This window comes from Pagrus pagrus (assembly GCF_965226575.1).
Source record: "Pagrus pagrus genome assembly, chromosome: 21".
Classification (NCBI taxonomy): Eukaryota; Metazoa; Chordata; class Actinopteri; order Spariformes; family Sparidae; genus Pagrus; species Pagrus pagrus.
The window spans coordinates 11,816,400-11,839,477 of NC_140208.1; the positions used below are offsets into that span (position 1 = coordinate 11,816,400).

At 41.3% G+C, this 23,078-nt stretch overlaps 1 protein-coding gene across 1 annotated transcript in view; it reads left to right on the plus strand.

The window, feature by feature from the left end:
- atrnl1b (attractin-like 1b) overlaps positions 1-23,078 on the plus strand; it is a 73,478-nt gene that overhangs the window by 19,203 nt on the left and 31,197 nt on the right. Inside the window, exons 18-24 of the mRNA XM_084341418.1 lie at positions 5,402-5,638; positions 6,664-6,801; positions 10,166-10,259; positions 17,698-17,750; positions 20,345-20,439; positions 20,656-20,734; positions 22,881-23,038. Of these exons, the coding sequence (XP_084197544.1) occupies positions 5,402-5,638; positions 6,664-6,801; positions 10,166-10,259; positions 17,698-17,750; positions 20,345-20,439; positions 20,656-20,734; positions 22,881-23,038 (854 nt within the window). The remainder of the gene's footprint in view (positions 1-5,401; positions 5,639-6,663; positions 6,802-10,165; positions 10,260-17,697; positions 17,751-20,344; positions 20,440-20,655; positions 20,735-22,880; positions 23,039-23,078) is intronic.

Sequence of the window (23,078 nt, forward strand, 5' to 3'; positions counted from 1 at the left end):
TTGACTTCTGTAAGCAGTCAGTATTCATCAGTGAGAGAATAGGGAGGTAAAGGCAGCAAACGGCTTGAAGTGGAAGGTGTTTGTGTCAGTGGGTAAATGGTATTAGTTTCCTGTGATTGGCTTTGGAAGCTGTTTTTGGGTTGTAATGGCCAATTACACCCGTAGGTAGTTGCCCCAACTGTTAGATTTCCCTGCTGACCATGCAGCAGATGGACTCTTTACCATTAGCTGGTTTTAAGTGGTTTAAAGACACTTTAAAAGTCACGTATTAAGGAACAGTTTCAGAGATGCCCATAAATAACTTCACTCTGTGAATGAAAAGAGAGCATAGAGGGAATGACTGCACATACAGTAAGGCTGCATGATTATGGAAAAAACTGACTGTGATATTTAGGTTTTCTGCCAGATGAAAAAAAAAAAAAGGAATTTACACCTGATTATTTGAATAGCTCAATAGTGTCATGGTAGGCTGATGTCACCATGGTTTCAACCACTGAGTGGCAAACTTGTTAATATTCATCAAATGCTGTAATCTTAACGTTCAGCTGGAATGCCTCAAAAACACATCTAAAATGTGAAACAGCTGACTTAATGTGCCTCACTTGACACTGCACGAACGATGTGACGATTAAACATGTGCGCATTGCAGCGTAGATGCTGAAGTGATATACTTTGTCGCCCTAACATCCAGAATGGTAACGTTTATGTTACTGTTGTCGTTTTTGGAATGGGAGTTAAGAACAGAGTCACTGAAGATGTTTTTAAATGAGGCAGTTTTAGCAACTAAGGCTGACATATTTAATTGTCGGCCCTCAGGCCACATCTAGCCCAGAAGCAACCTCGGAGCGGCCCAGCATAGATGTTGATCAGTAACATTTTGAATTAAAAACATAATTTTTTTTGCAGAGTGAGTGTCCTCGCCTACTTCTCATCCCTGTTGAGAGTTGCACGTGCACAGTACTGATTGGGTAGCGTATATATGCATCAGGTATCTTTAACAAATCAACAATTTCTCATGTGATGCAGTTCTGACCTCGCTTTGTAGCTTTCTAAAACGTCTTGAACTATTGAACATTGAACTATTCAGTAACATACTGTCGTCCTTCAAGTAACTGAAACACGCCCAGTTGCCTACAATGCAGCACTAAGAATGATCCTGCGCATACTTTCAAGACAAACAGCAGCAAACAAAAGGAATTACTCATCATGGATGGATAGATACGGTGAAAGGCTAAAATTCAAACATGAAACAATTTCTTGGAACACGTCAGAATGTAAATTAAAGACGTCCTGGACACATGCAGAGGTAAACCTGTTAACATCAGAGAGCTCCCTCGCTTGAAGGTCAGTGTCGCTCCTCAGGGTCTCTGCTGTTCTTCAGCATGATGTATGAATTTTACCCATAGTTGTGTCAGATCATAAAAACATCTCAGATCAGTTTAGACCAAATTTATTGAGCTGAAGGGTACAGACTCAATTTAATTGTGTCAGCTGTTGTTGGGTAACCCAGAGACGACTCTGTACACTGTGGGGTGTTTGTCTCAAGGAATTCGTCCCTTCTGGCGTGAAGGACAGAGAAAGGGTATCCTATAAATTCTCTGTATCTCCCTCTCCCTCTGTTTGTTCTGCTCCTTCACATTCACTCTCACCTACTTTACTTCTTCCCTCCTCATTTTCAGTGCAGAGACGAGCATGCTTTATGCTGAGCACACAGCATAAATGCACTAAAAGCCATAGACCTAGGATGAAATATTCAGCAGTATCATCGCCTGCAGGGGGGCTTTGAAAAGGAAGATATGTGGGTATTTGTTGCTCTCTGTAGAGAATTGTCTCATTTTGCAGATCTGAGGTCGTGATTTGCCAAAAGTTGGTTGTTTGTTGCTTTGCAGTGAGGAATAACTCTTTATTTATTACAGCAGTTCTACTCATCAGCTCTTGTCACGATTTAAACACTTGTCATCTGCTGATTGCGGGGTGCATTAAAAGACGTGTCAAGACACAGAAAAATCTGACTTTGCTTTTCTGTTTCATCGACATGGGTCAGAAAAGGCAAATCCCCTGAAGCTACATTTAGTTCAGACAGAATATTAAATGCGCAAGGTCGAGTTCTCTTTCCCTTTTTCCCTCATTGCATTTTTCCTTGGTCCTTGATTTGATCTTTTATATCAGGACTGGCCTGTATTCTTCCTGCATCACTGTTATAGCTCCTGCAGTTGTGCTGTAGGTGTACAGTAGGTGAGTAGAGCTGAAACGGGGCCAATGTCGACACCCATATTAGGAAGGAAGATGTTTTTTGCAATGATCGCTCAAATGTCATTATCAAACACGTGTTTAATTTATTTATTTATTATCTTATTTTATTTAATATTTGGGGGCCTTTGGTGGCTTTATTAGACATGGCAGCAGAGGGAAGACAGGACGAGGGATGAGAGAGAGGGGAGATGACATGCAAAGGGCCACAGGTCGCATTCAAACATTGTGCCGCTGTGGCGAGGACACAGCCTCTGTTCATGAGCAGAGGAGGACAAAGACTTGTGACAAAGATATAAAACGGGCACATGATATTGTCCTCTTTAAAAATAAAATGTACTGTCTAAAATGTCACCAGTGCACTTAAACAGTAAACTTACTGGGAATTTAATACTTATGAATTATCCCAAGCATATTTTGCTCTGCATTATTATCTCTCTTTCTCATCAGTGCGTATCCGGCAACATCTACGCCAATTCTGACGATAGGCCAATATCATCCGATTATATTGGGCTCTAGCAAAAGTGCCAAACAGATTTGTGAGGATCATATTCAAAAATTTATTAAAAAGAAACAAATTGAATATGTCTCCTTTGGGAATTTTTTTAAGACAAAAAACAAATTGATTAATTGAGAAAGTAATATGCAGATTAACTACCTGAAATAGTTGCAACCCTTGCCTAGGGACAGCCGTTTAAATAACAACAGATGCTTGTTATTAGTTGATTAGTTGTTGCTTTTGTTGATATTTTACTTTTCTAAATGAAGCCATTAGCAAGTAATGGATAAAAATCAATATGTGTCTCTGCTATTACAATAATTACAAGTACACTTTCGGTCTTTTAAAAACTAGGCTCCAATATATTTTAAGAGGCCCAGGCTTGACTGCATCCTCTGTGAGGAAACAGGTTTTCCCAGCGAAACAATTTCTTAAGAAGAGAAATGAGGATGGAGTAATAGCAGGAAAGCTGCAGTCCAAATACTCTACTATACTTGTTGATTTAAAGCAACACTTGTCATCTGCTGATTGCAGGGCGCAATAAAAGCCATGTCAGGACACAGAAAAATCAGATTTCATTCACATTGCTCTCAGATATCGACTTGGTGAGGTTGTCATTTTGATCAATCATCTTCTCTGTAAGAACGCTCTGTAGGCAGCCTGCAGACACAGATGGAAGCAAATGTAAGCACAGGAGACTGTGAACAATAAATTGATGTTATAAGATGTGATAACAGGAATACAGGTTATATTTTCTGGAAGATGCGCGACTTGTCTGTTGTACAGACCCAGTCATAAACGCCACCCAATTCATACAGCAGCTCCAGGGCATCAGATTTAGTTGTTCCTGTTCACACACATATTGATTCATCTGTCAGAATCTAAAGCTGAAATATGCAAATGTTGTTTCCGTGGCAGATTATTTATTTCGACATGAGTTTCTTGCGTGTGTGGCAAAGACAAACGTCCTCATCCAGCTGCTGCTTTTCTCAGAATGTGATGTTCCCGAGAAATCTGCCACTTTACGTCCTGTCGTCAAAACAAACTTAAATGGCCTTACTTTGTGCTGATTGCCCTTGGTTTCACATCCATTAGCAGAATAGCTGGAGATTTGTTTGACATAAACTGAGGTAAAAGCACTCAATGTTTGTCTCTTTAAAATAGTAGTGGCACCCCCCCTCACCCCCCTTCTCTCTCTCTCTCACTGAAGTGTCTGCCTGGCAGGCAAGTGGCGACGCTGAAACTTGTCAAGCAATTTAGTGGCCTGAAAGTTCGTCCCCCAACTGACAAAACAGCATCTAAGCGAGGTGCCACTTCACACATCACATTTAAGCCTTTCAGCGAACTTTGCTCAAATTACAAACTTTTTTCGCTGGCCCTGGTTTGCTGGAGCATTTTCAGCCTCGTTCCTCGGCTTTTCCCCCTCTCGGTCAACTGTTCAATGCTCAACACTCGCCTGTAATCGGCTCTCAAATCTGTTGCCCCGACAGCTCACTACATGATGGGGACAATCAAAAGATCTTTTCACAATTCGTGCAAGGGAATTATTTTACCATTATACGGTACAAATCCTTGGTGAGATCTCATCTTGAATTCGCAAGTTCAGTCTGGTGTCCTTAAAATTAATTAAAATATATATAAAGAGTCGAGAAGGTTCGGAGTAGATCAAGTAAACTTATTCCAGATCTGACAGATGTCATTTGAAGAGAGGTTAAGAAAATTACAAGTGCCAAGATTGAAGTCTATTGCGTTGTTCATTGAATCTATGATATCGCTGCTATCAGGTGCGAGTGAAGCAGGAATTCCTTAAAATGATTCTCACCAAAGTGTTTCTCTGACAAAAGTAAAAGCTTCTTTACACCTCGTGCTTTAAAAGCACGGACTGAGCTTGAGTTTCGGAGTCTGACATGGAGGAGTTTTCATCCTTTACCAGAAAATGTTGAACAAATTTCAATCGATCACTTCGGGTTTTTTTAGTAAATAGCGCATTATTGTTAAGGCGAAGGATGACTGAAGTCAGAAAGGCTGGCATGCTCCAAAATAAGATCCTGAAAGCAACATCCTTCAGCATTTCTGTTTGCCGCAGCTCTTGATGTTTGTAGTGCTTTGCTGTGAATGCTGCTGATGTTTCAAGGTGACAACCCCGGTAAATGGTAAATAAACGTGAACATGAAAAGACACGGACAAATGTGGCTAACGAAGGAACGTAAGCGACGAAGTCAAGTTAGAGGCTGAGTTTAAATCTTTTTGAAATGCAGCAAACAAGTGCAGCAGTAACCAGGGATGGACAATATATGGATATTGCATCGTCATCTAGCTATGAGACTATATATCTTTGGATTTCTTTATATTGTGATATGACATCAGTGTTGTCTTTTCCTGGTGTTAAAGGCTGCATTACAGCAGAATGATGTAATTTTCTGAACTCATCAGACTGTTCTACCGAAGTGCTTATGAAGTGCTTTTGAGGGTATTTCAAATTATCGAGATATATTGTGTATTGAATTCTGCTTTAAGGCCATACTGCCCAGTAATGGGAGCTTTCAATGATACTGGTGGGCACTGGTGGTTTCAGGGGCGTGATTGCCTGAGTACGCCGCTGCTGATGAGGAGTACAACATAAACATTTCACTCTTCGTTTCTCCTTTTTAGCCCAGAACTGTTCAGGACTGCGGACGTGTTCCCAGTGCTTGGAGCAGCCCGAGTGCGGCTGGTGCGGAGATCCCAGCAACACGGGCAAGGGCCTGTGCATGGAGGGCTCGTACCGGGGTCCGATGAAGAGGCCGGCGAAGCAGGGCCAGCAGAGCCAGCAGTCCCAGGACATGAGCCTGGAGCCGGGCAGCTGCCCCAAAGACAAGGGCTACGAGTGGGCCTTCATTCACTGCCCTGGTAAGGGATCTGCTTCCTGTTTGGCTTACTGAAATGGCAGATCGTCATGTGAAGTGTGTCTTCTTGAGAGATTATTATTACCTATTGACTGTCTTAAGTTTAAAAAGATGTTCTGTTGGAGGATTCCTGTTACAGCTTCCCCTATGCAACTAATCCCTCCCAGCTGACTGTATGCAACCCTATGCTCGTGTGCCATTTAATGCTTTCACCAAGCCCATACAACCACATCATGTAAGATGATAATATACTCAATGCTACAGCAGTTGTAATTCGAGAATGTGAGGCATGCTTTTTTGCTCAGTGACTCAGTGGTATGAGTAATATTTAAGAAACCTGGGAAGTCTGACGTCAAATGTGAAGGCTTTGGGCGATATTTTGCCTCAGTGTGGGTTTAAACCTGCTTGTTTCACAGCTTTGCGTATTTGTTCTTTTATGTAAGAATACGTTAAATGCGTAACAGTAAGTATTTCTCCACTGTGGTATTGCAACTTTTACTGAAGTAGCCATTCTCACATGATATCAACATTTGTTTTTTTTCCATGTCTGTCAAATGCCTAATTTGTCTTTCCAATAAGACACTTAGATATAGGTTCATTAAAAGTTACAGCCATTGGAAATATTCTAAAAGGCCAGTCCTATCAAATAATAATTAATTTGACGTGGCAGACACAAGCTACTGACAGCTCTAATGGGTCTGCTGCTTTTCTAGGAAGCCATAATGATAACAACCCGAGGTGTAAGATTTGTTGGGCTGGTGACAAGTCCTTGTTGTTTACCAGCTACAGAGAGGATGTTTAAATCGTGCTAAACTATTCAAAAACGATTTGCACTCGCATGACTAGCATAACACACAAAAAGGTTAAACCTGGTGTAGGCGTGATGTGCTCACTGTGTCCAGATCTGGAAATTCCTAGTCACTGTTTTCTAAATATTCATCTGAAGGGTCTGCAGAAAGAGGAGCCAGTGAAATTCATTACGACTCTGAAGCGACATTAATCTTTAACCTCTCTCCGTCTCTCCCACAGCGTGCCAGTGTAATGGCCACAGCACGTGTGTGAACGGCAGCGTGTGCGAACAGTGCCGCAACCTCACCACCGGTCCACACTGCCAGACCTGCATGCCTGGTTACCATGGAGACCCGACCAATGGGGGAAAATGCCAGGGTGAGTGTGCATCAAAACGAGTTGTTTTTGCAGATTCGATGGCTTTTTCTTGTGTCAACTGCTGTAGTTTAACCCCAACCCCCCTTTAATTCTTCCTCAATCAATCTGTATGTATTTCATTTCAGTTAACAACATTCAGTTTAAACAACACAAATTAAATCCTCTATTTATTTGGACCTGATTTGCAGTGATAAATGAAATTGTTAGAGGAACGTTATCTAGTTGCTTGAGCAACATTTAGCAATACAGTGTCATAACCAACAGAGGGCACTATTGTGTATTGATTAGAATTTGTCTGCCCTGTTTGATTAATGGAAATATTTCTCCATGTGCTGGTTTCCTAATGTGTTGACAGAAAAACAACTAAAAGCAAAACAGACATGTGGACGCTGTTGGTTTATTTTCGCTGCGGCGACTCAGTCAAAACACCACTCTCGCTCTCTAAAGATGGTGAAACATCAAGATTAACTGTACTTTCCTCGCTTTAGAGCGAGTGTAGAGCAGATGCGGCGCTCTGAGGGAACTGCGGGTGAAACTGAAGGTCAAATACTGACATCTCGTATTACGGTGGTTTTTCACGCCTTAAAACGCTGCTTTGTTGGAAACAGAAATGCGTCTACATCTTGTATCTTGATTGATACACACAGGCACACACATACGGGACTGTTTAGCCTTACGTAACCCTGGCATTATAAAAATCTGCATTGATTTACTCATTTTCAGGGGGTTGTTATCCATCCCTTCCTCTCTGGATGTCAAACTGTTTTAATTGAGTTTTTCTTAGCAGCACACGATGCAGATTTATTATCTGTCCCCTGCTCAATGCACAATAAATTTCCATGACTGATGGCAACCCATAATTTATACGGCATTATTGTCTCCAAAGCAAAAGCATATAATGTTTGCAGAGTTTAATTTGGAGAAAGGGTGCAAACAGCAAACTAAACATACACATGTGTCAGAGTTGTTGATAGATACATTAGAGAATGATGGAAGACTGGTAGTAGAGCTTCGGTGTCAGGAGGAGATTTAGACAAACTCGTCTCTTGTGAGGTATGAATAGCATTCCTGAGAAATTATATGGAGGCTATTGTTTGAATTGGGAGAGACACACACACACACAGACACACACTCAAACACACAGACACACACACCTGGGAGCTTTACGGTCTCGGATACCATCTGCTAATGCATAGGCTGTAGCTATAACCTGTAAAGTGAAACTACACAGGTGAACATCTGTGAAGGGAATAGTCTTCTTATTCTGTCGGAGCCTGAGGACCAAATGACTCAAACTCATTATGTGCCGTTACCACATGCAAATATGTCCATGTTTTTTCCCCTTGATTTAACACCTTTAAAGGTGCACTGTGCAGTTTTTGGGGGAGGAATTTCAGGAGGGAAAAATCTTGAGTGATTGATTCGAGATTTTAACCCTAACCCATGACTGAATAAACAAAATGTCCTCAAAGGAAAAGAACTCCGTACTGATTTACTCAGTTTATGTTTGGCAGACCCTGCCACCTTATTAGCTGCAAACACTGTTTTGGGGACCTTATTCTCCTCTGATGTTGGCTTGTGTAAAAAGTATTATTGCAACAGAGTTTACACAATGCTCTGACAGCAAAATACTAAGAAAGCAATATTACAGAAAGTCAAACAGAGGCAAGAGCAGATTAGGCTTAAATTAAGATAAAGTTGAAATTTAAACTATCAAAGTAAATAAATACAAATGAAAAGAAATGAAAGAATTTAATGTGAGGGCCGGGACTCTATTGCATATTTAATGTTTGTTGGCTTCACAGTCCGATTAAATCTCTGTATTACCAGCTGTCAGGAACAAGAAGTGTAGGAGAACGTGCTAAAAGCAGCTCTATCACCTGAAATATTCATATCAGAGAGCTGCTAAGAAGAAGGTGTAACACCGGGAGGGGAGACTGTGTCCACTGACCCTTCTGTTATCCCCCTTCTCAGTGTTTTAAAGCTCAGTCAAGTGAGAGGAAGGGGTCGGTTTTTGTGTGCAAACCTGAAAGGCTGCCACACGAGAAGCACTTCAGAAGCCAATTTGCTCGTTTTTCACACATCTGTTACTGCACTGTTTGTATTCCACTCGCACACACATGCGCCTAGCGGGTATCCTGATGTCCCATCTGAAGGGAGGAGGGGGGCATATGTTTCTCTATCATGTATCAGATCTATGAAGTTCAGCCAATCTTTTGGGAAATACACTTGTTTACCATCTTACCCAGATCGATATCAATTTCATCTCGCCGTGCTCAGTGCAGCAGAAGTGGTGTTGGTAGACTAGCTTAGCACAAACACAGCGAGCAAAGGGAGAACTGTTAGCCTAGTGCTTTAAAGTGGGGATGGTGCAGACTGTGGGAGCTGTCGGCTTTATTGTGCCCCCGGGAGATACCCAACTCAAAGGTTTACTACAGTTACTGTGTGCAATATTGCTTTTTGTTGTCTTGTTGCCAGTACTATTTTAGTTTACTTATTTTATTAGATTTATTTTAGTTTTGTCTTGTTTTTCTCTTAGGCACCGTTGTTAGAATTGACTCCTTATACACTTTATATTTACTTCTCTGTTGTTGTTATTATTCTAATGTTGTTGTAATTTCTGAGCACAATTATTCCCTTTGGGATAGGTTAAGCTCTATTTTATCTCTTATTTTCATGATTAACCAGCTAATCGTTTTGCCTGTGGATAGCTAAAAAATTTGAAAAAAACGCTCATTACAGTCCTCCAGAGCCCAAAGTAACTTTCTTTGATCTTTAAATTGCTAAAACCTAAAACTTTTAATTTGCTATCATAAATGACAAATAAATGAGTCAAACCCCTGAATTAAATGGCGTTATTGATAACATGCAGTCACCAAAAAACCATGTATTCACGTCACAACATGGCTGTTGTACGAATCATCTGCCCTCTCAAGTGGTTGCCTGTCAAGTTGTTGCACTAGCTAAAGTTGTTAATGCTAGCTAATGTTAATGTTGCTAACGCTATTATTATTATTAAATTATTTTGGAGTGGTGTTATTTTTTTTAAATGCTTTGTCTACATAAAATGTTATCAGTATGACCTTTAAACTCCATTACAGTCGACGATCACATTAGTTAGTTGCTTATTTTCCTCCAATCAACTAATCAATTAATCAGCTGATCATTTTCTAGCTCTTATCTTGTTTCTGAGGTTGGAAATCGCTAACTATGAAAGCACATTAAAAAACAAACCTTCACTGTCTCCACATCTCCAGCGTTGCTTAATCAATATTGTCTCTGTTCCCTCTTTTCTCCCTTTGTCACACACTCCCTCTCCCTCCCCCGTCTCCTTCTCCATCTGTGTTTTTGTCGCCTCTTCCAGCCTGTAAGTGTAATGGTCATGCAAGTGTGTGCCAGGTGTTAACTGGCAAGTGCTTCTGCACCACCAAGGGGATCAAAGGAGACCAGTGCCAGCTGTGAGTACTCCAACCACATGCTTACACACACAAACGCACATACCTACAACCATGAGAAAACAGAACCTACCCAGCATCCTCGTAGCATTTTAAATGGTTGCATTTTTGCAGCATTTCCTGGATTTTTATTTGTACGACATTAGGTCGTGGTCAGTTCAGCGTCCCTGCACCCCGCTCCAACTGAAATTCTCACTGACTTAAGGTAATGTCAATCAAAAGTGAGTCTCTGAGCCGTCTGTCACCGTGCCAGTAATCACTTGGGATGGAGCCCTGATGAAACGCTCGGGGCTATTTTAAGGGAAACCCATTTTGACAAGTGAGACAGATACACACGGGAAGGTATTGTGTGCTGTTTATGAAATTTTGCCTAAAAATAAAACAGGATCCCGGTTCTTCGATTCCAACATATTTATATGATCCGTCTTCATGGACACAAACGCAGAGCTTCTGCTAGATTTTAAAGAGGATAAATACAGATTCATGACGGTCAGAGTGGAACAAGTCAGCCCCAAGCATCTGATTTAATCGTACCAGACAAAATGATTGATAACAAGGCATTTAACAATTGACAATACATCATAATGGATGGCTGGTAGGAGACCCAGAGGAACTCTTTTTTTCTTAAGTGATAACTTTTAAAAACATATCTGAATGCTGCAGTGCTGTTTTTCGGGGGTAGATAATTACTAGATTTTCATTTTTTGGTGAACTTATTATTTAATTTCGTACAAATACTAGATTAGGATTTTTTTTTCTCCCCAAGCGGATCACTGCGTTCGTCTGTTTAATTCTGTCTGTCATGTCGAAGCAATTAAGTTCTTTGGTATTGGAGTGCAGTTATTGATAAGTCAGAAAGACACTAGAAAATAAGTAATTTATTTAATACACATTAAGTGGAAATTAACTCGATTTAATTTTGAATCATGACGTTCGCTGACTTCCAGGAACCATTATGTTTTAATTATATAATGGGATTCATAGACTGTGACAGATCAAATAATTAAAATGACCTCTAAAGTGATTCACGATTTTCACAATGCGGTCATGAGCATTGTTTTCCGAGCCCTTCTGATGCGGAGGCTTGGATGTGGAAGTGATTTGGTGGTGTGAAAGCAGAGAACGATCCATCGGCAGCACATCGGCCAGAAACTCCACCTCTTGCAGGATTTCTGCTGATGCGGTGGATGCCCCCCCTGGTGTGGGCGGACCATCTCTACTTAGCTGTCTGTTTTCCCAGTTGTAAGCAGAATGGACACTGATGTTTTTAATACCCCTAATGCATGAAGAGTGATGGAGGGGTCACATACACACCCACACGCATGTTTTTGTTCTGGAAACATGCCCTCAAAATATCTCTGACGCTGTTCGCTTGGATCAGAATAATGTACCCGCTTTTGCTGCATTCGAGGTTTTCGTCATCTCATCCCACACAGTTCACGCCACGTTTATCACACTGATGCAATGGAGACATCTTCTCGCTGAATACAATTTTAGTCAGCAAAAGTCACATACAGTTGTCATGACACCCTTAAAGATGCCCTGTGGAGTTTTTACAGACAAGTTGAAGGCATTTGTCAAGTAGATGTTTGGCTTTTTTTAAAAATTTTTTACATAATCTGATGTTTTATCTACACAATCAAAAATCTTTTAACATTTGAAATAAACAATCCCACCCTGATAGTAAAATGGTACTACTGGAATGGATTTGGGCCAGTTCTGGTTTATTCGGTTCGCTCTTGGGTGACATACAGCCAAGCTCTGGCCTGCTTGTGGCTCAGATCTGGCACACAGGGGTGGACCACCCAAGTGCCATCATTCCACGTGGTATGTGGGCCGGACAAACGTGTCTGGTGTGGGCCGGATCAAGGCCACATCAATTTTGCTATCTGGGCATAGTCTTGTATGTTTGTTGTTAATTAGCAAGAATGAAATAATCATGATCAGGATATACAATAAAAATTAAACAAAGTAGTTGCTGTGGGTATAAAGTAAATATGTAAAGAGGTATTTTGCTCGTTATGTAAACCATGTGTTTGCATTCCCTTTCAGAAATTGGCCTTTGACGTAATCTACTACATTTTCATTTATAACTACATGTACATTTTTGTACTCTTAAGTGGTGGTTGATATAAGTAGTAAGCCAACCTGTAGGCATATGAACAAATATTTTGTTTTCTTAGAGAGATCCTCAGTCACACAAGAATAAACTAGGAGATATTCTGAGTACTGTGAGACTCCATGTTGGAACAAAAAAAGAAAGTTTACCAGCAAAGTTAATCTCTTAGAAACCCAAGGGAAATGACGTCAAAGCCTTGGCGATATCTTCGCAAAATGCAAGAAAAGCCATCGAGTGAGAGAACAGATTAATGTGACGAGAGCACGAGAGAAAGAGGGGGGTGAGGAAACGGAGAGGAAACAAAGGCAGGCGCTCGGAAGGAAGCGAGGCTGCAGGAGAGCGAGACCTCTCCAAAACCCTCATCGCTTTCTGTTGACTTTGACAGTAAATAAATGACAACTTTGCACAAATGTCAAAATGTCACATTAATTTGCCATACCAGATGGAATGCGGTACGGCACAAGGCAGAACAGCACTCCGATAGCAGGTGGCTAACAGTTGATTCAAATGCCTCGTTTTGAGCCCACAGAATCAAAATGAGGCGTCGGAACAAGCCAGGCACCAGCAGGCCAATCATCATCAGCCATTTCGCGGGAGGATGTGCCCATACAGGTCTGGAGCCAGCTATGGGGAAGGTTCCTGCAGCCCATTACTGATTATCGGCTTAAAATTTAGCCAGCAACATAAACCACCAGAATATGTTGTTAATTCAGTCCCATTTACAGATTGTAATTAGATCAACAACCGCTGTTTCAGTGCTGACTTTAATCTCAAAATCAAGATACATTTTCATATTAAAACTTGTTCGAGTAATCAAGTAATCCCTTTTTTTTTCACCCCCCAAGTGTAATTTAATTAGCGTGTCTGTGTGTGTGTAATGACTAGCAGTTGAGGTGTTTGCCGTTCCCCTTTTTGTAATGTGATTTCTGGTATCTCATTACATGTAATCAGTGTCTCCCCGACCGCTGTCAGCCACTCACTCGCACCATCCCCTGAAACAAAGACCTCTACACAAGGGTACGCTCGTCTCTTCGGCAGTGAACACGAAAGTACACACGTGCGCGCTTTCACACATGCGTGCACCGCTGGCATTGCTGCCATTAGGACCTCCGAATAATAGCCGCCGTAATGAAGTGAAGGGTGCACGAGTGCAGAATGGAATTGTTTTTGAAAACAAATTGATGAGGTCGACGCTGAGTTACAGCGATGAGTCAAACAGGGAAATATTTCTTATTATAGCGCTCATTTGGATGCATGCATTATTCAGGACTCTTCTTGCACATGTGTGTGCTGGCTCCGGCCTGCATATGTGTGAAGGGCAATTGCATAGGTTCACAGCACACTTCTTCTGTCTGTGTGTGTGTATTTGAGGATGTGAAATCACTGTGTGTGCACCATCGCAGACAAAGGTCCATGTGTAGATCAAATTAAGATACTGTGCAGGGGGATCGCCTCAAGTTCAGATGTGTGCACACATGCATGCAGGTGTAGATTAAATTAAGATACAGCGTCGAGGAGTTGCATTATACACTTCACCATGAGTGCTGTGTGCGCACGTGTGTGTGTCTGTATGTGTGTGCGTGTGTATGTGTTTTGCCATCTGCAAATGCCAGGCGGCTGAAACGCCCCAGGAGTGATGTTCTGCAAGGTTCAAAAACCCTGTGGTGGCATTTGTCCTCTGTCCTTTGTACCGTGGTAAAAGAGCACTCTACCCTGTCCTTGCCGGAGCTGGCTCGTCCCCAGCTCCGTGTCCTGCCCCCATTAGATCATCCAGAGCATTGATGCCTGCCCGTCAGGACTTGCTGGTCAGATTTAGATCAGTCGGGTCAGGTAATATTGTTAAAACATGCATGTATCTTGGAGTAGCCAGGAGGTTCGGATGACCGTATAAAAGACATCAGCCTGTAGTGTTGGGTTTAAAAAATGTTCAGGGTCTGAAATTAACACCCACCAAGCACCAAATGCAGGTATTGGTTTTGGTGTATACTGACTCTCTCTCGCACACGCGATCGCTGTCTGTATTGGAGTTTCACACACACGGCACAGGGACAAGGACTTTGTGGTGCATTCAGGTGCATCTCATAAACTCGAAAGTCTACCTTGCTTTGCACAGCAGAATGCGTGGCCGCCATCGGGAACTTTATGGTGCTTTCCAGCGCACCTTGTAAACTCAGGCGTACAGCTGTCGTTACTTTCCTGTTCTTCGACTACAGCGTTTTTAATAATTGGATGCTTAAATCATAACAATATGCCATTCATTTCTCCATCTTGCAATGGGATCACACCAGCCGCAAAGTCTGTCAGCACGTTGAAGTTCTGACCCGTGAATAGTCAGGAGTCGTTACTACTTTATTAAAGGCGCAATATGTAACAATTGACCACCTGTCAAATTCAAAACAAATAGGGGGCAGCAAATTGCTAGAGTAACCACTATCTGCTGCTAAGTGTAGCTGCCGTTAGCTAGTTGGCTCATCTAGCCGTGCAGCTAGCAGTCCAGTCGAGGAGTTCATAGAACCAGGGGAGTGTTGGTGATCACAATGCTAGCAGCTTAAGATTGGACGGGACAGTGCTATCTTGTTAGCATGCTAATCTTAAATTCATTTTTTATGTTTTTAGCTAAAGTTCTTACATATTGCACCATTTTAAGAGAAGACTCAATACTCATGGCTCGATTTTAACTGGATCTTCATTTTGATCTCGACTACATACCTTGTATCTCGCACATTGTGACGCTATCACGCTGACATAATCTGACCACAGACAGACACATAAACTATTACTCAAATTTCTCAAAACCGCCTCTGTGCCAGTTCCCGCTATTAAAGGTGTCTCCAGGTCATATTATGCCACGATGACACACACACAGACTCACAGAGTGAAAAACGATACCAGCTGACGCTGTCGCGGCTGGGAAATATAGGGTCATGTCACACTTCTACGAACTGTTTACTCTATATTCTGACTGTATTTCTCCCTGGTGATATTTAAGGTGCGAGAACACATCAGGCGTGTTACCTCCACCCGCATCAGACTGGCATTTTTTAGTGTAGCTCCGTTGTCGGTGACACCATCTGTCTCGTGAATCCAAAATGCTTCAAAACAACCGATGTTGGATTATTTTTAAAGGCATAGTCATGTAACATCTCCAACAGACACCTCCTCCTTCACAGCATTCGTGTCTCTCGGTGGGTCTGTCTTCACTCTATGTCTCTGATGTCCACAGTTTATTGGTTGTCTGTGGAAAAAGTAGACATCTCGAATTTTACACTTTATTAGTGAAGTTCTAGCGCTGGTGTTCTCACAGAAAGGGGATGATAAAGTTGTTCAAAGGGAATTGCAGGCAGTTGAAGATTTACAGACAGCATGGTGGGATGCGTTTAAAAGGGGACTAGGGACACTGTAATCCAGTGAACATGGCCATATGTTCCTCCTCATTACATGCCTTTGGAAAAGCCTGATAAAACACCCTCATGCACACACCCCTCGCAACACTCGACGGCACTCTGTGGATGTTAACAGATTATTTTGCTCAGCGGCACTTCATTTAAAAGTCAGACTACTTTGGCTGATGCCATGATGTCTCTGATGATTGTGTGTGAAAATTGTGAATAGTGTTTAACTGCAAGGGTTTGAGCAAACTGCATGACCTTGCGGAAGCTAAGAAACACTCATGTCCTTGTACTTAAGGACTGCACAGGACAAAGTCTGCGTGAATGTTAACATACTCGGTAGAATCAAGTTCAAGCAGTAAGTGCAGCAGTGACGCACGGTGAGATTTTAAGCTCTGCATCTTTTCACTGTCAGGAATCAGTTAGTGTTTGTGTCTGCCATTCCCGAGGACAGTGGCGACGTCCGAGGCTTTAAAATGAGAGTGTCTGTCCACTAACAACAATGGATCGCAGGCAAATGGAACCCAGTAATTGTCCAATTTTCACACCATGTTTAGCCCTGGGTCAGGGCCCTCATTAGCTGGAGTTATAGATTCATTGGCCCTGGGCTTACAGTCATTTCACACTTGCAACAAACACAAAACATGGGTTAACCACAGGGTAATTATGTGTTATTTATGCATTTTTGTGGATCTAGAATTCAAATTATGTTTGTTTATTAGTACATTTACAGCTTTAGTTTTTTGGGGGAAATTACTACTTTTTGTTTACTTCTTATTTATTACAGTTATGATTTGTTATTTAATTGTCATAAGAAGTGGAACAAGTATTTTTTGCTTAACTGGGTCTTTAAAGGGAAAATCAGCCCGGTAATGTAGGCGCCAGACGAAAAGGGCGAAGAGTACGTGCATTAAAAAGGCGATATCTCTGGTTCTGCTGTATAGATTTTGATCTGTTTTTAAACTGTCCATAAGAAGTGCAATGCTACCTGTCAACTTCTGTTTGGAACCTGCCGCCTACATTACCCACAATGCCATTCAGCCACTGAGTGACATCACTGGAGGCAATTTATCATCTTATATGCAGCTTCCTTTGAAACCACAAAAGGCTTTAAACTACTTCTTTCATATATATACAGTAGTAGTACTCCCCGATACCTGTGGTGCGTTAAGGATTCTGACATATTCTACAATATATTTCATAAAGTAAACTTCACTCTAGATCAGGGATATCCCCGTTTTTTTGTTTTTGATTTTGTTTTTGGGAATATCTCCAAAAACACAGCTTTAACACTGCCGTGAGAGAATCAGAGCAATGTGATGATCATCCTGCAATTAAAGGTAAACAAGTCATGTGCTTTGAGCGTTGTGAAGATGTTCACCCTGAGCTCTGATTATCAAGTTCTGAGTTATTAAACAGGAGTGTAAAACAAAGATAAACTCGCCCTGGGCTTCATCTAGCCTGTTTTCAACTTTGCATGTCTCACTCATGAGCTTTTAAACTAAAAGCACGGTCTTATTGAATCCATTCACTTAAAAAGGATTCACCTTGACTGGTGGTTATTCTTAATTCGGCTGAACATCTTAGTCAAGGATTATGAATCTCAAGTAATCAAGAAAGAATTAATTTACATAAATTGTGTTGTTATTCTCTGTGCTCTGTGATCAGGTGGCACATAAAGTTTGTCGCATGTCACTGTGTCACTTTGATAAACAAAAGTTTTGGAAGGGAAAAAAAAAAATCTAATTAACTTTTGCAAACTATCAGATTATTTCCTCGTCGTCAGAAGTAAGAGACTTGATGAGGCGCCAACAGCAGGAGCTAATGCACTGGCACTCGGCGTACACTTCTCCTGATAAGAGGCATTCTTGCTCTCAATCTGTTAGCACTCCGCTTCATCTTGTTCTCTCCTCTCTGTTTTTCTTCACTGCAGATGTGACTCAGAAAACCGTTACCTTGGCAATCCACTCAGAGGAACCTGTTACTGTGAGTAATTCTGCGCTGGACAGCTACTTGCTGGAGAGACAGCTCATATGCACTCACACAACCACACACACACACACACACACACACACACACACACACCTCCTTGATTATTCTTGGCTTTCCTCTCTCTCTCTCTCTCTCTCTCTCTCTCTCTCTCTCTCTCTCTCTCCCTCGTCCACTCTTCCGCTCAGGGCAGATGGAGCATTTTAGCACTTTGGCACCAGGGGCGCTTGTTCGGTGACAGAATGACTTGTCGTGAAAATGTCAAGTGCATCAGAAGGAGTGAGTGATGGAGCTAATCAAGGAGACGGAGGAGTAAAAAATCTTCACTTGTCTCACTCACTCACTCACTCGCCCACCTACTCACTCATTCATTTAGAAAGTTGAGTAAATGTTAGTTCGACTTAGGGAGATGCATCAAGGTGAGCGATGTAAAAAGACGCACTAGGAAAAATAATACATAAAGTCGACACCCAGTGCCAATGAGTGCAAGCAACTGTGCGCTGTGTGTGCTGCACATGTTGTTTGTGCTTTGTGTGTTTATTTGCATGATGCAGTGTCCTTCACGCTGCTGCGGTATGTCTCTCTTTCAACACTCCGCTACTGACAACATAGCCTTTGCCAAGGTTTTGTCCCTTTTTGAAATGCCATAGCCTGACAGCAGGCTCAATGAGGGGAAGACAGGAACTAAAAGCCTGGAGCTCGCTTTAACCTCTGCACACCACTGGGACTCATTCTTGAGCTGTGTTCTGCAGTCTTGTAAACATGACACTCCTGACTATAAGGCTACAGAGTTAGAGTTGCAACGACAGCGATGGTTGGACAGAAGTAGCAATTTGAAGATGTCACTTTAGGCTCAGGGAAATTGTGCTGAGCATTGTTTACAATTTTTTCTATAGACTAAACGATTGAATAATTAATTCATGAAAATAATCGGCAGATTAATCAATGATTAAAAAAATCCTTAGCATGCTAATCCATGCTCAGTAGGGCTGAGCATGGATAAGCATGCTGCACTAATTATTATCCAGCTACCTCAGTTTGTTTATTGGCTGATTTCTTACTCTGACTGCTAATTTGGAGCAAACTTCTCTTGTATGACAGGTGGAAGTAACAAAAATGAATTGATAAAAGGAAGTGATGAAAATCTATGTGATTTGATTCATTTAAAGGAGATATAGTATGCTCATTTTCAGGTTCATAATTTTATTTTAATTACTAGATTATGTTTACATGCTTAAGTGCTCAAAAAACACATCAGTTTTTTCATACTGTCCAGTGCTGCAGCTCTGTATTCCTGCTAGAAAGACCCCCCCTCCAAAATACCCAGTCCGTTCTGATTGGTCAGCTCACACACGCCTGACCCAGCACCGCTAACAAAAACAGCAGCTGTGCTAAATCAATTCTTATGTGCCAAACTAGCCACTAGACATAAATGTCACAAGGTCGCAGAATAAAAAGCGGGACTACTGACGAGGCGTTCAGGACCAGTGTTTTCTGTGGAAAAGATGAGCTTCTTTTGCTGCGGACTTTGCCCTTTTTAATTTTGAAGATCTTCTACAAACACAAGAACATATACAACGCACTGAAGGAAAGACCTTTGTAATATATTGAGAACAAAGCCATTTTATAACTTTTCTCATCTTATATTCATCATTCGCAACACGAAAATCCCATCGCCTATTTAAGGAAAGTGGCCTCAAAGGGTGGAAGTAACACAAAACAAATGAACGCAAATGAAAGCGATGAAACAGTGTTGCTCTGAAAATCAACTGGGCTATGTTACGGTCTACTTTCTACCATTCAGCTGATAGATGACAGGTTTGTCTGTGGATGTTAGAGCCACTTAAAAACAAAAATCCATTCTGATATTTAGCATTTAAAGGTCAACAATGCAAACCTGCCAGAGCTCTAATATTAAAGTTTGAATCGGGAACAACGAGCCCTCCTACTGCGCTATTTGCAACACCCACTCAAAATGATATCCACTCAATTCGACCTGAGCATCGGCGAGAAATTATTTTAATCCTCACAGTTGGATTCAAACAAACAGGTCGGACTCAGGTTGATAAATTATACCGTCTTTATTTATCGTCATTTCTGTCCCTAATAATGTGCCCCCTGGAAAAGTAATCATCTGCTGCCCGAGCGCTCGTCAACAAAAAATTAAGCCTCATACTCAATCAACATTTAACTCTATATACTGATAAGTGTGTGTATTGAAATGATATGTGACCACTATTAATTAATATTTTGATGCTTTATTAGTCGCTGCAGGGGGATTTTTAGAGCGTGCTGTCAGGGTCAGGCAGCCCTACTTGTTCTCTGCTTGATGAGAAAATTGTGCACCCTGATTGCAGTCATTGGAAGTGATTACAGACATTTTGATTTCACTTGTCGCCATCAGTCACTCTATTGCTTGGAAGTTTCTTTTGATCATATCACATAGTATGAAACTGTCTGTATTTATGTTGTCATAGTAGTCAGTAGTAGTGTGAGCCACAGCTGGCAGCTTAGATTGAGCATTTTCATCCTCATGTTGAACTATAGGAAGTGAAATGAGAGCTCTCTTTCCTGTCTGATTTTCTATATAGACAATCTCCTGATCGACTACCAGTTCACCTTCAGTCTCATTCAAGAAGATGATAATCACTACACTGCCATCAACTTTATGGCCTCGCCCGAGCAGGTAACTATTTCAGAAAACAATTTATTGGTGACTTTTTTTTTCTCTCAAGACACTAGAAAGTTACACCAGGCTTCTGGCAGGGCCCACAAAGTCCGCCACTGCTTGTTGAAATCATAACCCTTATATAATACCCCAGCTTTTATTATGTGCTTTACTATAATGAGTTAAAGTTTTACTACATTAATGATGTGTTGTTCTTATCTTCTCCATGTAAAGGCTAACAAGAACTTGGACATGTCCATTAATGCATCTAACAACTTCAACCTCAACATCACCTGGTCGGTGGGATCGACAGGTACTTTTTCTTTCAGTTTATTTATTGTGTCGTAAAAATGCCTCACTCTGTCTCTCTGTTTGACCTTGACAATGGCCAAACTGTGCACACAGCCCATTGGGTCATTGTATTTTATTCATAAATCCAATCCAATCACGTCAGAGTAGATTGAATAAGCAGTCCATTACAAAAAAGTTGTAGTTTTAAATTAAGGGTTTTTTGTGTTGTCAATCCATCTGATTGTCTTCTGCACAAATTTATCAAAAAAAGGGCAGGGTAATTATGCAGTAAAACAATTTTTTATTGTACACCTTACAAATGGCCTGCAATAACTAAGGTCACAAATGCTATTAGATTTGGGTCAAAAGGTGTCAGAATTGTAAAATTGAGGAAATTGTCTCAAGAGTGAAGTCGTATTTGGATGGAATAAACATTTATACTAAAATATAATTTATAATTTTCAGCCCTGGCAGGTTGGTAAGATATTAAAAATCTCAGATCACTGCATGATTTTTCCACTACCACACAAAATTACACACACTCAGTCAAGCGGCAGGAAGAAGCCAACACAGACTGAGGCTGATAAGATTTTCAGTCTCAATGCCAAAAAAAGGTGCCAATTGTAAAAGTCTACTACAAAATTCACTGAATGAATGGTCTAAAAATGACTTTATTACATACATGGTTCTGACAGCAGCATCACAATCATTCTCATGGTACAGTGTCCTGTAATAGGGTGAAAGGTGTCTCTGTCTCAGCCACTCCGCCCCCCATCACTTGTTTCTGCACTATGTAACTTCAGTCACAGCGTTACATACATGTTTACTTCAAGGTACAAGTTTTCAACACGTAACATTGTTAGTATGTAATGAGTTTTGTTTGTAGTTAGCACCTACATTACATCTGACAAATTGTTAAAGACCTGGGATTTTTATTTATGGCAGTGGTGTTGCACTCAATGTCAGATCGCACAAAATGTCCATTTCTACGCAATTTCGCTTTTATTCTGACATTACATTTCTGATGTCAAAGATTTGCTTTGGCTCAATAATCATTCAGTCATTTGGCACAACAGGAACAATAATGTACCCTCCCTTGTTAGTGTGTACTGTCACTGTTGAGTGGATATTATAGGTCCCCTGAGGAAAGACACCCAAGGACACTGCAGTCATCCAGTACCACCGTTTATCTCCTGCCCTCCCTTCCTCTCAAGTCGTCGGCCACTTTCTCCCTCCCCACAACACTGACATTTTCCAACCGCTGAAACACCTTAACCTCCCGCGCTCCCCCTGCGCCACCTTAACCTTTTCGGAGCACCGTCATTAATATTTGAAGTTGGGTCCCCTTTCCCCTGCAAAGATATTGTGTCTCAGAAGGAACGGGGAGCCTCTTGACAATCGACAAGAGCGTGAGGCGCCTTTGGGTGGGAGGAGGAGGGTGATTTCAATTAAGATAAACATGCTCACATAGCCACACTCAAGCTGTCATTTTCAGTTCTTTTGTTTCAGAGCTGTGGGTTGGAATGTCAATGTTGAGGACCCACTGACATGAGGAGGAATAAGAAATGACTCGAAACATTTATATAGACGGAAATTAGACTTATTTTTTCGAGGATTTGGCTCAGAAATGCATTAGTTTTTGTTTCGTGATGATCATATAAAAACACAGTTTAAATCCACAGAAATGTAATGACACTCTGCTCATTAATACTGAACGTAAATGGACACAAACAAGCATTTATGATAGAAAATGGTTGATCTCGTTGCCCTAAATGCTAAATTCTCGGTTCTGGGTATGCTAAATGCATTAGCTGATGGCAGTAATATGGATTCAAATGATGTATATGTGCTAATGTGTCTCGGTTGACCTATGGACAGCAGCAGTCAAGCTGTGCTTTTCTCCCACATCCATTTAACAATAAAACACAGACAGTGTGTGTAATTACACAATAAAGCTCTACGCCGTGTTAGGTCGACCAAAAAGAAGTTTAATGCACTTAAGACATAATAATAACTGCTTATGAGTGCTTTCCTGTTGCCCAAAATGGCTTGCTAAAACCATTAATGGATTCATAATAATATGTTCCAGTCAGTCCAGCTCCATCTCTGCATGTACTGTAGGTGAGCTCTCTCTTTGTGTGCTGAACACAAACTCTCTGCTCCAACAGCTGGGACCATCTCTGGAGAGGAACTGCCCATCATGTCCAAAACTAACATCAAGGAGTACAGAGACAGTTTCTCCTGTGAGAGGTTCACCTTCAGAAGCAACCCCAATATCACCTTTTATGTCTACGTCAGTAACTTCTCATGGCCCATCAAGATCCAGGTAAGAACTGTTTATGACCTTGGACTGACTCATATGAAGC